Source organism: Diadema setosum, chromosome 13 (assembly GCF_964275005.1).
Source record: "Diadema setosum chromosome 13, eeDiaSeto1, whole genome shotgun sequence".
NCBI classification, from domain to species: Eukaryota; Metazoa; Echinodermata; class Echinoidea; order Diadematoida; family Diadematidae; genus Diadema; species Diadema setosum.
The window spans coordinates 10,319,301-10,338,705 of NC_092697.1; the positions used below are offsets into that span (position 1 = coordinate 10,319,301).

The 19,405-nt window shown below is 36.9% G+C and overlaps 1 protein-coding gene across 1 annotated transcript in view; it reads right to left on the minus strand.

Annotated features, from left to right (window-relative positions):
* LOC140237167 (uncharacterized) overlaps positions 1 to 731 on the minus strand; it is a 51,239-nt gene extending 50,508 nt beyond the window's left edge. The window contains exon 1 of the mRNA XM_072317109.1: positions 555 to 731. Within this exon, the coding sequence (XP_072173210.1) occupies positions 555 to 731 (177 nt within the window). The remainder of the gene's footprint in view (positions 1 to 554) is intronic.
* Positions 732 to 19,405: the final 18,674 nt, after the last annotated feature.

Genomic DNA, 19,405 nt, shown 5'->3' on the forward strand with positions numbered 1-19,405 from the left:
CGGTCATATCTTTCCAGATGGTATCCGTCAACAACAAGGGAAGCAGAGGGATAATCTGCATTCAACCATGTCTCCGACATCGTGAATATATCATATGGATTGTTTTTCAGGAAAATGCGTAATTCGTCAAACTTGTTACGAATACTACGTACATTAAGATGGGCTATTTTTAACCCCTTTTGTTTAGAGAAGTGAACAGTTGCTGATCTATCCTTGGCTATTTCAGTTTGTGAACTTATGCACACATTGTCATCAACCTCATCATTATTTACTGATTTTTCGGAGTGAAATGGTAGTTCAGATATTATACATTTCCAGCAAATCCAGTTAACGTTTGAATAAAAGATATCATCAGAAACTTCACCACATTTAACATGCGCCCATTTATCACAGTTAGTACATAGTATAGATTTTTGATTCCTCTTAACACATTTTGCACAATATATGCATGGGTATTTATAGTTCATAATTATTGAAACAGTCTAACATATCAAACTACTGCTATTTAGTTCTTAGTCAAATTTTTCAATGTCTCTTTCACTGTTAATGTGTACCTTCTTCTTTGATTTCAGGAAAGCCGTGATGCGACCGTCGTTTGTCCAGACTTTGAGAACTTGGGCCGATCGTCGTGTTTTGTTGAGAAGTTCTTGTCGTGATTTGGTCAGGTCCTCGTGAACGTAGATGTTTGTACCTTTCAATTTTGATCGACTGTCGTAGATTTCCTGGCGCATTTCCTGGCTCCAAAAGGTGAAATTTTAGACGTGAAAACGCCGGACCTTACGTGACGTTCGTTCAGTCCGCGGCGCCATAGAAAAAAATGCCTTTGCTCGCTCAGCAGGTACATTTCAAATAGTTTAGTATCCTTGAATGCGGGAACAACAAGTTTATAGGTTGCCATGTTCAACTCAGCTCCAAATGCATTCTGTGCACTTGAAATATAAGTTAAAGTTTGCTGGTGTGGTTAATTTGGCAACTGCCTTTGTTTGCTCATCAAAATAGTTTAGTATCCTTGAAAGCGGGAACAACAAGTTTATAGGTTGCCATATACAACTCAGCTCCGAATGCATTTAATGCACTTTAGATATAAGAGGAATGAAACTCAAATGTACATGTGGATTAAGTGAATGCAGCAATGATAGTAGAACACATCAGTGAAAGTGTAATGAAAATCGCACAATCCATTCAAAAGTCATGAATTTCTGAAGTTTTGGTGTCGTCATCACGTGATGAGAAGACTACTACGAATCATGACGTCACACATGGAAAATGATAAAAAAGAAAATACAAGGAAAAATCCCACTAAGTATAATTCTTTATGAAAAGCACACATTCCCTCCACTTGTTATTGACATATGCCAAGAGTAATCATATCCCCGTGCTTTCTAAAAGAGGTGAGTCTAGTACTCTCTCATTGTGCCAGAAAAATGAGAACATGTTAGATTTTTTTTTTCTCTATATCGTTTTCCATATGTGACATCATGATCTGTAGAAGTCCTCTTATCCAGTGGTGGCGGCACCAAAATAATAACAATTATATTACTTTTGAACGGATTGTTTGATTTCCTCAAGCTTGCACTTCTGTGTTCTAGCAATATTGTTGCATTCAATCAAGCCACATGTATATTTGGCTTTTACTCCCGTGATTACCTCTAGTAGCTCGAAACTTACTTTCTATCAAAAAGGAAATTGGACTTGATCAAAACAAAATATGATTATTAGTGTATCAACATTTGACAGATGTCTCTACCTAATGGGAGGGTCCATTCTTTGTATGTGATCCAATGGTACTGTGACGCAGTGTAATTTTGGAAAGTGAACTATGACCTTTGATTCTTCATGGTTACAGCCACCATTAGATGTAAACCAGTGTGTCAGTATTCAAAACAGATCACTTCTTCTGTCGGCACCGTATCCTTCTGTCCTACTGGTACTCCTTATGACTGTATTGTCTGCACTGTCTGTCCTTCTGTCTGTATCTGCTCTTTATACTCTAAAAGCCGTTAGATTGTTTTCATGTACAGATATTTTTGTGATTGCCGATGTCACAGACATTTTTGTGAGATGTTGTTTTCTCGATTTAATTCGAATGCTATCATAAGTGTACACAATTTAACAGGATACTTAGTGTTCGTTACTTCGAAAATGGAATAGGGTTCGTTAGTATGAACATTTGTGGCGTCATTCCTAAGATTCGATGTTCATAAGTAACGTTCTTTAAACCGAAAATGATAGGAGTCACCGGTACACTGAAGGTTCGTTAATCATGTTAATTGCATCCCCCAAACACACTTCGGAGGATACTATAGATTTGCGCCGCCGCCGCCTCAGAGATTTTATTGTGATATTGGCTTGAAGGTGTATTATCCCTGCTGGAAAGAACACCTGTGTCCCATAGTGTGAAGCACAATGTGAAACACAGCGTGAACACAGTGTGAAATCTCTTCACACCGTTAAATTCAAGCGTTTTAACATTGTAAACACGATGTGAATCATCAATTTATAAGTGTGAAACAGAACATTACTATGTCAGTATGTGAACACCCTGTCAAAAGACACAACACAGTGTGAAATCATCTTCACAATGTTAAAATTCGAGCGTTTTTACATAGTCGACTGTGTGAACACATTGTGAATACATTGTGGGACACAGTCTTCTTTCCAGCAGGAATAGTAAAATGATCGAAGGAGCCTATTGTTTTTCGTAATGGCGCCCTCTCGTGTTCCGCCTTTACACACAAAAAGTTACATTATTTTTGAGGGTCTGCGACTTTGTGTGTGCGATTCTGACCGTATTTCTTGACGGATTTTTCTTCTTTTCTATAAGTTTGGCATATAAGTGTATCATAGTAAAGTCTAGACACCTATATACCTATTGGTATAATGCTGCCCCAACTGTTCCACCTTTTACAGGGTCATTGCTTGTGCTGGCCTTTAGTTTGAATCCGTACGCATAAAAACAAGCAACTGCTTGTGAGAAAAAAATGGCTAGCAAGCGCAAGCAGTTTAGAAACCAAGCATTTGCTTAAAGGGAATGGCTAGTAACTGATCAGTGGGTATCAGTGGGAATGCTGGGGGATGATTGTTCCAATCCTTGCGGGATTCATTTAAGAGTACATTATACTGTATATCTATTGTTGTGCGAAAAGTATCTGCTTCAGAATGGTCTTATATCTAAGTAATGCGCAGTTCAATGTTTCCTGGTTAGCATGCCTGTACAGTCGGGGTGATCGAACAGCCCAGCAGACACGCTCCAGCTATAAGCAAATGCCTTCTGCAAAATATATACCAATATTAAGGTGTGTGTGTGTGATATTGCCATGTTAAGGATGATTTAAGAGAAGCTGTGCTACTCTACAAATGTGAATCTACTACCATATGTCAAACCAACACACACACACACACACACACACATTCAGGTCCTGTTCCATCAAGCACTTTGTTATTGCAATTTTACTCAGTAAAATTGCAATGTAATACAATAATTACAATATTATATCAACACATTTTTGAAATGGAGGTCATCATTTTAATAATTGCTTTATCTTTCCTCTCCTTTCAGACATCTCTGATCATTATCCTATATTTACACAAGATTCAAGGAAGTTAACGCCCAAGCAAAGTAGTAATCAGAAACGTCGTAAGATCACGACAGATAATTATTTTGTCAATTTTCAAAATAGCTGGAAGATATTGAGTGGTCTTTTGTATAAAACAGTCCCGATCTTATTTTGTCCTATACAACTATGTTATGAACACCAATATTCTGAAAAGACGATCACATTCCGTTATGCAACAGGAAAAAAAATGATTATAAAAGAACTCCAAGACTCAAGTGGGTAACCCATTCTTTTTCAATTAGATGAAAAAAAAATGATTTGTTTCATAAGTACAGATGCAACTCCTCTTTAAATAGAAAACGTCTGACTTACAAGAAAACGCTTACTAATTCCTTGCGAATACAAAAGAGAAAATTTTATGTGAACCAGAAAAAAGAACAGAAAATGATATAAAAAAACCTGGAAAACAACTTAAAAAAATGAACTGCTGTGTGTGTGTTGTGTGTGTGTGTGTGTGTGTGTGTGTGTGTGTGTGTGTGTGTGTGTGTGTGTGTGTGTGTGTGTGTGGTAACTAGACGCTTAGATGTACACTAGAAGAATAACGGACGCATGACTGCATCGTCTTGGAGTCAGAATGCGAGTGTTTTCTTTATTCATGGTTCTCCACTATATACTGCAACACATCTACCCTGTACATCAGGTGGTTACATAATACTTCTTGGTACTTTTTTCACATAATGAGACGGGGATAAGATGGGATAGCAGGTCCAGGAACAGAAAGGAAGTGGGAATAGGTTGTCAGCATGTATAGGGGGCTTGGTGGAGCTTGACGTGAAAAAGAAGCTAGAGAGCTGCTTAGGAGCGTGACAGCTCGAAGGGTGGTTGTGAGATGGATGTGGTCAACGGCGTAGCCAGGATTTCATCTTAGGGGGGGCGGTTAGTCTGCGAGGGAGCGAAGCGACCGAGCCCGAGCGAGCGGAGCGAGCGAGGGGGGGGGGGAGGGTGTGGGAGGGGATTGTCCCGCCTCCCACGGTAAGAACTTTTTTGCATTTGGATGTTGTAAATGGTGCAATTTGATGCATGTTTTTGTGCGTTTTATCGACGTGAAACAGTCCCACTTGTTTATGGTAGCAGTTTATTTTGATGTAGATTATTATTGAACAATTTGCCTATAAAAGGGTATAATTTAGATACACTTCTTGTATTAATTCTTTTCACTGAATATCATGAACGCGACTGAACCCGAGCGAGCGGAGCGAGCGAGGGGGGAGGGGAGGGTGTGGGAGGGGGGTGTCCCCCCTCCCACGATAAGAACTTTTTGCATTTGGATGTTGTAAATGGTGCAATTTGATGCATGTTTTTGCGCGTTTTATCGACGTGAAACAGTCCCACTTGTTTATGGTAGCAGTTTATTTTGATGTAGATTATTATTGAACAATTTGCCTATAAAAGGGTATAATTTAGATACACTTCTTGTATTAATTCTTTTCACTGAATATCATGAACGCGACTGAACCCGAGCGAGCGGAGCGAGCGAGGGGGGAGGGGAGGGTGTGGGAGGGGGGTGTCCCCCCTCCCACGATAAGAACTTTTTGCATTTGGATGTTGCAAATGGTGCAATTTGATGCATGTTTTTGCGCGTTTTATCGACGTGAAACAGTCCCACTTGTTTAAGATAGCAGTATATTTTAGTGTAGATTATTATTGAACAATTTGCCTATAAAATGGTATAATTCAAATATTCTTTTCACTGAATATCATGAACGCGACTGAACCCGAGCGAGCGGAGGGAGCGAGGGGGTAGGGGAGGGTGTGGGAGGGGGGTTTCCCCCCTCCCACGGTGAGAACTTTTTACATTTTGATTTTGCAAATGGTGCAATTTGATGCATGTATTTGCGTGTTTTAACGACGTGAAACAGTCCCACTTGTTTAAGATTGCAGTATATTTTAGAATAGATTATCATTGAACAATTTGCCTATAAAATGGTATAATTCCAATACACTTCTTGTATTAATTCTTTTCACTGAATATCATGAACGCGACTGAACCCGAGCGAGCGGAGCGAGCGAGGGGGTAGGGGAGGGTGTGGGAGGGGGGTGTCCCCCCTCCCACGATAAGAACTTTTTGCATTTGGATGTTGTAAATTGTGCAATTTGATGCATGTTTTTGCGCGTTTTATTGACGTGAAACAGTCCCTCTTGTTTAAGGTAGCAGTATATTTTTGTGTAGATTATTATTGAACAATTTGCCTATAAAATGGTATAATTCAAATACACTTCTTGTATTAATTCTTTTCACTGAATATCATGGACGCGACTGAACCCGAGCGAGCGGAGCGAGCGGAGTGAGCGAGGGGGTAGGGGAGGGTGAGAGGGGAACCCCCCTCCCACGATGAGAACTTTTTACATTTTGATTTTGCAAATGGTGCAATTTGATGCATGTTTTAACGACGTGAAACAGTCCCACTTGTTTAAGATTGCAGTATATTTTATATCATGAACGCGACTGAACCCGAGCGAGCGGAGCGAGCGAGGGGGAGGGGAGGGTGTGGGAGGGGGGTGTCCCCCCTCCCACGATAAGAACTTTTTGCATTTTGATGTTGCAAATGGTGCAATTTGATGCATGTTTTTGCGCGTTTTATTGACGTGAAACAGTCCCTCTTGTTTAAGGTAGCAGTATATTTTTGTGTAGATTATTATTGAATAATTTGCCTATAAAATGGTATAATTCAAATACACTTCTTGTATTAATTCTTTTCACTGAATATCATGGACGCGACTGAACCCGAGCGAGCGGAGCGAGCGGAGTGAGCGAGGGGGTAGGGGAGGGTGAGAGGGGAACCCCCCTCCCACGATGAGAACTTTTTACATTTTGATTTTGCAAATGGTGCAATTTGATGCATGTTTTAACGACGTGAAACAGTCCCACTTGTTTAAGATTGCAGTATATTTTATATCATGAACGCGACTGAACCCGAGCGAGCGGAGCGAGCGAGGGGGAGGGGAGGGTGTGGGAGGGGGGTGTCCCCCCTCCCACGATAAGAACTTTTTGCATTTTGATGTTGCAAATGGTGCAATTTGATGCATGTTTTTGCGCGTTTTATTGACGTGAAACAGTCCCTCTTGTTTAAGGTAGCAGTATATTTTTGTGTAGATTATTATTGAACAATTTGCCTATAAAATGGTATAATTCAAATACACTTCTTGTATTAATTCTTTTCACTGAATATCATGGACGCGACTGAACCCGAGCGAGCGGAGCGAGCGGAGTGAGCGAGGGGGTAGGGGAGGGTGAGAGGGGAACCCCCCCTCCCACGGTGAGAACTTTTTACATTTTGATTTTGCAAATGGTGCAATTTGATGCATGTATTTGCGTGTTTTAACGACGTGAAATAGTCCCACTTGTTTAAGATTGCAGTATATTTTAGTGTAGATTATTATTGAACAATTTGCCTATGAAATGGTATAATTCCAATACACTTCTTGTATTAATTCTTTTCACTGAATATCATGAACGCGACTGAACCCGAGCGAGCGGAGCGAGCGAGGGGGTAGGGGAGGGTGTGGGAGGGGGGTTTCCCCCCTCCCACGGTGAGAAGTTTTTACATTTTGGTTTTGCAAATGGTGCAATTTGATGCATGTTTTTGCGTGTTTTAACGACGTGAAACAGTCCCACTTGTTTTAGATTGCAGTATATTTTAGTGTAGATTATTATTGAACAATTTGCCTATAAAATGGTATAATTCCAATACACTTCTTGTATTAATTCTTTTCACTGAATATCATGAACGCGACTGAACCCGAGCGAGCGGAGCCAACGAGGGGGGAGGGGAGGGTGTGGGAGGGGGGTGTCCCCCCTCCCACGGTAAGAACTTTTTGCATTTTGATTTTGCAAATGGTGCAATTTGATGCATGTTTTTGCGCGTTTTATCGACATGAAACAGTCCCACTTGTTTAAGGTAGCAGTATATTTTAGTGTAGATTATTATTGAACAATTTGCCTATAAAATGGTATAATTTAGATACACTTCTTGTATTAATTCTTTTCACTGTATATCACGAACTCGACTGAACCCGAGCGAGCGGAGCGAGCGAGGGGGTAGGGGAGGGTGTGGGAGGGGGTGTCCCCCCTCCTACGGTGAGAACTTTTTGCATTTTGATGTTGCAAATGGTGCAATTTGATGCATGTTTTTGCGTGTTTTAACAGTTGAAACAGTCCCACTTGTTTAAGGTTGCCGTATATTTTATTGTAGATTATTATTGAACAATTTGCCTATAAAACAGTATAATTCAAACACACTAGTCTTCTTGTATATTCTTACACTGAATATCATGAACGCTGTCTGTTCAGCAATCAAACAGAAAAAGCATGCACACGAGGGTGTAGATAGGGGCATATCCCCTCCCACACGAAGGTGATTTTGCGTTTTCAGACCTGAAATTCAGCGATCTGGTGCAAATTTTTGGTGCAACACTTTTTCATCGAAGTGTTAAAATCACGGAATTTAGCTCTTATTCCGAATGTGCACCATCTGTGCGTATGTATAAAGTCTAGTGAGGTAGAACTTAGGGGAAGGGGGATTCCCCCTCCCGCTCGCGGAGCTTTTGCGTTTTTAGAATTGAAATAAAGCGATCTTGGTATAGCCACAGTCTACTTCTTTGCATGGCGGGGGGGGGGGGGAACAGGAAGAAGGCGTTGGCGAGTGTTATCTCCACTCTTCCCTTCCGATGGAGCTTGTATCTTTTTAAGGCTGAAATTGAGATATCTCGTATACGCATAATAAGCATATTTGATGGAATCAACATTTGGGTAATCAAAAAAAAAATGATGGGGGGGGGGCTGAGGGAGGAAAGGGTCGATTAAAAGGGGAAATTCCCCTTATACATGAGGGAACCTTCAGTTTTCGGAATATTAGTGAAAAGTCTTGTGCACTCAGAATTATTCAGATTTTTTTTTAATCTAAAAAGTGTACTTAGCTAGGGAAAGCGGCAAAGAGGGGGAGGGTTTGGGAGGGGGTATCCCCCTCCCAAGCACGAGAGATTTTGCATATTTTGAATTGAAATTCAACGATCTGGTGCACACTTTGAGTGAAATATTCAAAAAAATATATCTTATTTGATGAAAGGTTGCAAAGGAGACCCGCTTCATGTGCATGCATACAGTGTACACGCATTTTTTTTTTCCGCCTCCCAACTCCTCGGTCCAAATCTTAGGGGGGGGGGGCGACCGCCCCCATCGCCCCCCCCCCCCCCCTGGCTACGCCAGTGGATGTGGTGTGTAGGAAGGGTGACTATCGAATGAAAATGAATGATACATTCATATACCGCACTTATTCACAGCTACATCGTTTATAGGCACATAATACTTCTTTGTATACATACAATGCACATCTATCGGTGCGTTTATAGTATTTCAGAAATACGACCAGATAATACCTCCAGTAATCAGTACCCGTTGGCATGAAATAAGTATTCTTTTTTTTTTCATTGATTGGGGGAAAAAGTTTTCCAAGAATACCCCTTCATTTAGTACTGTGTTACTTATTTCTTTGTTTTTTTAATAAACTTAATCTTCAAACCACACTTTTTGACCCCACATAATGAAAACTAAAGACTGTTCATAATGTGAAAGAAGGAAAAGGCCATGGTTGTGAAAATCGACAATTATTTGTTAAAAAAACATAATTCCCCAAACAGTTGATGTCTAATATTCATACCCATTATAAATCTATCGCTCACAACTTGACTTGTGCCAGATGATGTGAAGACTGCCAAAGTTATTCCTATTTACAATACAAGGGAAAAAAGCGATGTCAATGATTACAGACCTATATCCTCTATAAAATTCGATCTCTATAATTTTTGCAAGTATTATTACATCCGAACAAAGAAATTTATTAGAATTAAGTGATACATTTACAAATTTCTTTTTTTGACTTAGAGGAAATCATTATACCACACATGCGTTACTTACCTTTCTTGCGAAGGTTACGCATGTACGTTCTATACATTTTCGCACATAATAGGCATCAATCTGGGCCCTGTTTCATAAAGTTGTTCGTAAAGTTACGAACAACTTACGAGCGACTGGTGATCAGTTCTGATGTGCTATACTTAATCAGTATTTCCATAATTCATCACAAGAACTGATCACCAGTCGCTCGTAAGTTGTTCGTAACTTTACGAACAGCTTTATGAAACACCCCTGGTCTTTTCCAGGGATTATACACGACCCTCTCTAAATCATCCCATTATGCCATTATACGTAGTAAAGCCTTGCAATGGTCCACGAATTACCTAACAGATTACAATAAGTACATGTCAACGACTTTGATTCCCTAATGAAAATCAATTAGATTAAATGTGACGTTCCACAAGGAAGCTTGTTCGGCTCACTGTGATTCATGATTTATGTCACTTATTATACTAGGTTCTCAGATAAACTCTCTTTTCTATTATTTGCGGATGACTCCAGCCAATTCTATTCTCATCCTTACCCTAATATTTTGATAAGTAACCGACGCAGAAAAGAATGAATCTTTTTTTTTAAATCGCACAATGGATTATTTTATGCAAATTTGCTGTTATTTTATATTTAAAATGCCACATGCATGTTTTTCTTTTTTTTAATTCTTTATATAGATTTCCAGGCAATATCCAATCAATATTCTTTGAATAGTGATGAATTCTATAACACAGTAAGGCACTCTGAATCTGATCATGTAAATATTATTTCCAGTGTATATGAAGATTACATATCCGATAAATACAATACCTCAGCACAAGAATTTGAATATAACTTTGACTCAAATGATCCAGTCCAGAGTCCATCGTGTGTTTATTTGACCGAAAATCAGTATAAAAATCGGATCACGAATACAGTTGGTGAAAAATTTTTGTTAGCTCACTTTAACATACGCAGTATCAACAAAAATTTTGATAAGTTGCGCTTACTCTTAGAAAACCCAGATCATAAATCTTGCTCCATCATAGGGTTAACAGAAACATGGCTGAACTCTAATATCAGTCATTTATTTTCTTTACCCGGATTCGAATTTGTATTTAGAAATAGAAGCGAGAGAGTTGGTGGTGGAGTTGGTTTGTACATCTCGAAAAAATTTAAATATATCATACATGAGGAGATTAGTGTTATGAGCGATGTACTTGAATCCCTTTTTATTGAATTGATAAATCCACATGGAAAAAATATTATGATTGGCGTAATTTACAGGCCCCCTCGTTCGAATTTAAATGATTTTTTGACTGTTTTGCAGGATTTAGTACAAAATCCCATGATACTTAATAAAGATACATTTTTGATGGGCGATTTTAATATCGATCTCATGAAATGTAACTCCCAAAACACTTCAAAAGAATTTGTAGAAACATTAATGTCTGCTTCGTTTTTACCATTAATCTCCAAGCCTACCCGTGTCGCCAGCCAATCGGCTACCCTCATAGACAACATCTTTTGTAATGTTTTTCCACTTCCTGAGTCTGGTATCGTCCTCTCAGACATCACTGACCATTTTCCTATATTTGCTCAGGTACCAATTAAACTGAATAAACAAAATAATTATTATAAGCGTCGTAAGATTACTGCAGATAATCTTATAAGTCTTCAAAACAGTTTAAAAGAAATCGACTGGTCTTCTGTATACAACACTACAGATGTCAACTTGTCTTATGACTATTTCATATCTACTCTTACCTCCGAAATCGATAACCATATTCCCCTGCGTAATATAAAAAATAGATATAAGCAAATTCCAAGACTCCCGTGGATAACCCAGTCTATATTACGATCTATAAACAGGAAAAATAATTTGTTTTATAAATATAGATGTAATCCCACTGAAAAAAATAAGAAAAAATATGTTTCATACAAAAACACACTCACCAAATTATTACGTACGCAGAAGAAAATGTTCTATGTGAATCAGATAAGCAAATACAAAAATGATATTAAAAACACATGGAAAACATTAAAGAATGCTATGAATATATCTAACAATTCATCTAATATTTCTGAAATTCGGTGGGGCAATGCCTCCAGCAACACTCCCGCTGGCATGGCGGAAATTTTCAATGACTTTTTCTCTTCAATTGGAAAAAATCTTTCTCAAAATATTCCTCTTTCTAGTAAATCTTTTAATGATTTTTTAGATACACCTAACTCCAAAACTATATTTTTTGACCCAACATATAAAGAAGAAATAATAAAGATTGTTGCTAATTTGAAAGAAGGAAAAAGTCCTGGCCATGACGGAATTGACAACTATTTGATAAAAAACATAATTCCTCAAATAGTGGATCCCTTAGTACACATTATCAACTCATCACTTACAACTGGCCATGTGCCAAATAGCATGAAAATTGCGAAAGTAATTCCTATTTACAAGAAAGGGGAGAAGGATGATGTCAATAACTATAGACCCATATCTCTATTATCTTCTATTTCTAAGATTCTTGAAAGAATAGTTTATATCAGGACAGTACGTTTTCTTAAAACCTGCGACATATTCTCACACTTTCAATTTGGATTCAAGGAAAATCACAGCACAACACACGCACTACTTGCCCTCATCGACAAAGTCACACAAGCACTCGACACACATTCACACACAATAGGTATCTTCTTGGACTTCTCCAAGGCCTTTGACACGATTAACCACGGAATACTTCTCGCCAAACTGTCTCATTATGGAATACGTGGAAAGGCCTTGGAGTGGTTCAGGAGTTACCTATCAGAAAGATCCCAATTTGTATATGTTAACGGCTTTGACTCTCAAAGTAAAACAATTGCATCTGGTGTTCCACAAGGGAGTTTATTAGGCCCATTGTTATTCATTATTTATATTAATGATTTTCATAGATCCTCGGAGAAACTATCATTCATATTATTCGCGGATGACTCTAACCTTTTTTTTTTCTCACCCTGACCCAAACATTTTAATAAGAACAGTCAATGAAGAACTGAAAAAGGTTATACAATGGATATACGCAAATAAATTGTCATTAAATATTCAAAAAACAAAAGTTATGCTTTTTAGTAATTCTTTAGATAGCCTCCCAGGCAAAATAACATTTGATACTACTCCCTTAGAAGAAGTTTCTTCCTTTAAATTTCTTGGTGTTTGCGTCGATAACAAGCTTTCATGGAGGAATCATATTGATAACATATGTACAATTATATCACGTAACATTGGCGTAATGAATAGATTAAAATATTATCTTCCTTCATCTGCATTATTAACTCTTTATTCTAGTTTGATACTACCTTATTTAAACTACGGGATTCTTGCTTGGGGTAATACATATCAGATGTTACTTGATAAACTTCTTTTACTGCAAAAGAAAGCGCTTAGAATTGTTTTTAATTTACATACCCGAGAACATACAGATGCTTTGTTTTCTGACCATAAAATATTAAAAGTAAATGATTTGTATGTGTTTCAACTTGGCCAGTTTATGTTTAATTACAACAGTAACTTTTTACCTAAAATATTCCATGATTCATTTCATCGAAATAGTCATGTTCATAACTATCCCACGCGACGATCCGACGAATTTCATCTTCCACTAATGAGAACCGCACATGCCCAAAATACATTTCTTTATACCGGACCCAGACTTTGGAATAACTTAGATAATAGTTTAAAAGATTCCCCCAAATTTGTTACATTTAAATACAAACTCAGAAAATATTTACTTTCTACCTATAATCTTAGATAATTTAAATTGTTTTGATTCATGCTTGAGCCTTCACCTGTCCTGATGTCGCAGCACTTGGCGTGTTCTGTGTGCAGACTTCTCTTCTTTCTTCTCTCCTCTTCCTTTCCTGTCTTTTGTTCCTCGTAGACTTGTATTGTTACCGTCTTCTCTCCTCTCGGTACTGTCTCGCGTCTTACAGTGTATACGTGTGGGTAATCGAATGTGTGTACGAACGTGTTGTCCTTGTCATATTTTCCCGGTACACGTGGTTCAGTGAGCAGTGTCCGGGCACTAGCATTGGTATTCTATATTTTTTTCCCAACCGGTGTATCTCAAAATAATTACATGTATATTGTTATAGAATAGTATATAATTTACTCATTATTTGTCTAGCGATCCACGTCCGACAAGCTATGCTTTTTAGTGGATCACTATTTTCCATAATCGAATTCATTTTCCGCTCTCCCACGAAGTATTTATACAGTGTTTTCCTAAATATTGTACATGTTATATGTTGTTCTATAACTTGTCTCGTATATATATTACATGAATCTTTTGCAAACGTTTGAACAATATTTCATGACATGTATACTTTGTACTATGTTGTTTTTTTTTTTTTTTGGATTTTCGTTGATTGGAAATAAACTATGATTGATTGATTGATTGATTGATTGATTGATATCGTATTTGATACTATACTCCTGTAGAGGGAGTCTCTTCTTAGGTGTTTGTGTAGACAATATGCTTTCACAGAAGTATCATATCAATGATATCGGTAAAATTATTTCGCGCGACATAGGTAGAATGAATAAACAGAGTGAGATATTCTTTCTTCATCTGCTTTGATGACGCTTTATTAAAGTTTAGTGTAATACCGTATTTAGATTTTTGAATTCTTGCTTGGAGAAATGAATACTTGACAGTGCTGAACAAACTTCTATTTTTTATTTTTTTTTTTTGCAAAAGATGGCACTCAAAACATTTCTAAGCGAGCACTTAAGATGATTTGTTCTCTGAACATAAGAATGTGAAAATAAGAGATTTGTATTTATTTCAACTTGGTCGGTTTATGTTTCATTACAACTGTAATCATCTACCCAAAATATATCACGCTTTATTTTGTCCTACATAAATAGTGACGTACATAATCATCCCACTTGAAGATGCAATGAATTCCATCTGCCATTAATGAAAACTGTACATACCAAAAATGCATTTGCTTATACTGGACCAACATTTTGGAATAGCTTAGATAATATTGTAAAAGAATCTGCTATCAAAATTTATAACACTCAAATGTAAACTGAAAAATATTTGCTGTCAACATATACCAGATAATCAAATTTCTTAACCTCCATACTTTCACCTTTTCTTGAGACTGAGAAGCGTGTTCACAGACCTCTTTTCCTTTCTTCTTTGCTCCTCTTTCCTCGTTCTTCTCTGCGCAGCAACTGCGTATTGCGTATTTTGCGTGCCTTTCTGTGTTTTGATGTTACTCTTGTTTTGCGTGACCAACTGTGCGTCTTCTGATTTGGTCACCATACCTGGTCAACACGGCCCAATGCATAGTATAATATTCTATAACATTGTCATGTAATCTTGAGCTTCTGTTTTAAAACAAAAAACAAGAACTATTCATGACGTGTTTTGTATTACCAGCATCTAATACACTCAGCAAACAAAGAAAGTAAACACTTTTTCGAGTTCAAAATGTTCATAGAAGATTTTCATGAAAATCAATATATTTTATACCATATCAAAGGTAATTTCATTGGCTATCAATCTAGTAGGTCAATATAGAGGGAAATTTTACGCATAAGTGAACACATTTGTTTATGTCCTCCAAGGCACAAAAGTAAAAATTGCAAAAATTGACATATTGTCTTTCATTTGCAAATGCCCTCTAAGACAACAATAATAACAAAAGACCAGTTTAACACAATGAGAGACACACAGAAATGGTATTACATTCTCTTTATCTCTTTATAACCTCAAATAAGATAAAAGTGGGAAACTTCAGGGCGGAAAATAAAAATTTTCTCTGAACTCAAACTTCAAGTGACATAGGCAGTAAGGACATGAAGATGATTAAATGAACAGAATATCTTTATTTCATTCATTTAATTTAGTAATTTAAGAATTCATAAGACAAATTTAAGAACCAAATATAATTTACAATTTTCCCTATTTAAATATTTAATTCAAAATTCTATCATTTTTGTTAATGTTGCTTCTCTCATTTCATGTGAATTTGGATTTGACAGTATATTCTTCATTTCCCTCCATTATTTTTAGCATTTATTGATCTCTTGGGCTTTAAAGATATAATAGAGATCATAGGTATATTTTTGCAACTGAATCCATGTTCATTATTGTGTTAAATTTGTCTTTTGTTCATATTGTTGCATTAACACATGAATGACAACTTGATCATTATGCAATTTTCACTTTTGTGCCTTGGAAGAGAAAAAGGAAGGTGTTCATGCAATCATGCGTAAAGTTTCCTTTTTTATTGACTTAAGTTGATAGCTAATTAAATTACCTTTCATATGGTATATAATACGTTAACATTTCACCAAAAATTTTATGAGAAATATAGACTTGAAAAAATGTTTACTTTCTTTTTTTTTCTTTTTTTGAGTGTATATCAATAATCAATGATCAAATGTTCCAATGGTATACAGATCAATTTAGCATAAACACGCTATTAATTAGTACATTTTTATAGCAATGCATAGTGTCTGTTCCGTAACATTGTTATGTTATCTTGAGCGTGTGTTTCATAACTAAAAACGAGTACTGTTCATGACATATTTTGTATCATCAGCATCATATGTATTTATGAATGATCAAATGTTCCAATGGTCACTGATGGTGCATAGATAAATTTAGCATAAACACGCTGTATCAGTATTGGTGTAGCTGTTTCTATTCTTTTCGAGTGATCCACGTTATACAACTTTTGCTTTTTAGTGGAACACTCTTTTCCATCACCATATTCATTTTCTTTTTGTTACAATGGCAAAAAAAAAAAGAGTGCACTGTCTTTTTCTTTTTGGTACAATTTAATTCTCACATAGATCTGTATTATATTCCATGATTCGTCCTTCCAAATTGTTTCATAGTTGAATCGATAAAAGTATCACTTTGTATTATATATGTTTTTCTTCATTGGTGGAAACAAATAAATTAATTGAAATAAATAACAACTGAATTGTATTGAACTGAATTGAATTGAATTGAACTGAATTAGATTGAAATGAAATGAATTTAATTTAATTGAAGTGAATTGAATTAGACTGAAATGAACTGAATAGAATTTATCTTAAATCTTTCCAGAAAGACTGCAAAATATTGTTCATTCCTTCTGAAGAATGAAAAATATCACAAGAATGATTATCACAAGAACAAACGTGGCGGCCAAAAAGGCTCCTGCAGTCAGAGCCACGATTACCCAACACGAAGCAGCATCTGAGGACAAACAAAAAGAAAAAGAAGATATGTAGTCTAGACTGGCTGTGTCTTCGTTTACACACATAATAAGAAAGTATGTGAAATGTCATTTTCAGGGTGTTATATTACAAAACTAAGATAAACTAGTTACATCTTGTAAAGACAAATAAATTATTATGGGAGGTATGAGACATTCAAAGAAACTCTGCTCACATATATAGAAATAAAAAGTTCAAGGGATATAATCACAGTTGCCATCATTTTGCTGACAGTCATTAAAGAGCTTCAAAAACACCAATTGATGGTGCATACTACCGGGCAGACAAAGGAAATTGAGAAGGGATCAATATAGATGCATGATAAAAATCCTGCCGTACGAGTAATATTCACGTATTTTCACGTACACTGTAATAGGGCACTAAAGTCGATAGGCTTCATTTTCTTAAGTGGTAACTATCTTTTTAATTTCACTCAAAAAGAGCTTTCTGTGTTGTCTCTGAAGACCATGCAGTGTATAACCAGCACTGTTAATGAACATGCACCTACACCATGCACATTGATTTAACTATTGGTAGGAGTACATCCGCAGGTTTGTCCTTTCAATCAGCACTGATTATGCACTGAAACCAACCATCGGCAAAAGGAAAAAAAAAAAAGTGCATTTGACTAATCTTGACCCATATTTCCTTGAGAATTGATGAGAAACCGTGGCAAATACCTGAGATGGCTTCCAAATTTTGTATTGCGATCCACTTGGTTTAACCAAGGAGGTACGAGAAAACCTCCTTGGTTTAACTTGGCTCAAAATTTTGATGAACTCTATACCTTTAGCACACCACCAATTAATGCACAATTTACCTTAATACACCTTCCTATATCAATCATGCTCTCAATGAAGAGATACATGAAAAGTAAAACTATGAGACGACACACTCACCCTGTTCTGGGGTGAAGGCAACCACACTTTGACCTCTTGGACTCTCTGAATCCTGGTTCCGTGCCACCACATCGATGGTGTACTGTGAGGATGGTTTAAGGCCAGTTAGGATGTGGTTGGGTGGAGACGCAAATGGTACATCTTCGTACATCTCAGGCATATCAGCTGCCCGCTTAAGTACGGACGAAGACCCTCCAGTGATGGCATAGTAGATTCTTATTCCAGTGAATCCACTTCGACAGTTGGATCCATTTGTAGGATTCTAGACAACGGCCAAGTTTTAAGAAGAAAATTTCAGTCTAATTTCCAATTTTGTTTTTAGAATATTACAGTCTATACAAATTTACTGATCACGTGTATGACATATTCTGTGTTTAGTTTTCTTAGTGATGTTTATTAATTTATCCATTAAAAAGTGGCAGATATCTAAGGTTGGATGTTTAAGGCATATAACAATACAAACAGCATTACACCTAATTCTCACAGTATTTCTTCATTTACATTTCCTGTCTAATTACATTTGTATTTTCTGTTCTTTGATGATACATTTGATCAAAATTTCAGAACTGTAATTCAACTGAATATCCGCAAAATGTGCCAAAACAAAACTTATATGTGTTCAACTTTGAATAGAAGCAACGAAAAATCTTGCCCTTGCCATTACCAATTTTTCATCAACCAGGCAACCACATACACGGCAGCTTTCTAAGCTTTTATTCCATATGACTTCATTAGTGCAACACGGCAAGACGGCAATGAAACACATTCTGAATGTGACCATGCATGCACAAAACCAACAAAAATACGCAGGACTAGCTATTTGTGAGTAGCCAAAATAGATGAAATGTATCGACCAAACAAATTTTTAACATCTTACATTTTCCGAAAGAACAAATCTGCTACTATATGATACTGAAATTGGGGATCATAAAACCAACGGGATATTGTCTTTCTTTCTCAATAGTTAAGTTCTTAATAGTCTGATGTAATTTTTTCAAATCTACAGAATCGGAGCACATGAAACTCTTTACACCCTCTTCATGATTTTTGAAAGGATAAGATAATGACATTGTAAGTTAGCTTTAGTCATGAATACTTATATAGAATATGTGCACAATATAAGCATAATGTGAAAGTCCGTTCATAGTGGTTGCTTTGGAGTCTCGTTATATCCTGTTTATCCTCCAATTCATGACGGAAATTAAGCACTTGAAATGACCCGAAACTTCAAAGCCTCTTCTCTTTCAAGGAGACACTTTATCGGAGAGTGCACTTTCTTTCTGTTGTTTAGTTGGCTCAGACAAGTCCGTTGTACCGAGTTATCATGTCATTGTAAAGGTTATAGTCTGCTCTTTCAGAATCAGCCCTTAAAGGAGAAAGCTAGTAACTGATCAGTGGGAATCAGTGGAAATGCTTGGAGATGATTGTTCCAATCCTTATGGGATTCATTCAAGAGTTCATTGTATATCTATTGTTGTGTGAAAATGATTTGCTTCAGAATGGTCTCATATTCAAGTAATGTGCAGTTTAATGCTTCGAGGTTAGCGTCCCTGGTCAGTGACGGAGCATTAATCTGCACATTACTTGAATATGAGACCGTTCTGAAGCAAATCATTTTCACACAACAATAGATATACAATGAACTCTTGAATGAATCCCATGAGGATTGGAACAATCATCTCCCAGCATTTCCACTGATTCCCACTATCAGTTACTAGCCTTCCCCTTTAACAACATATTATGT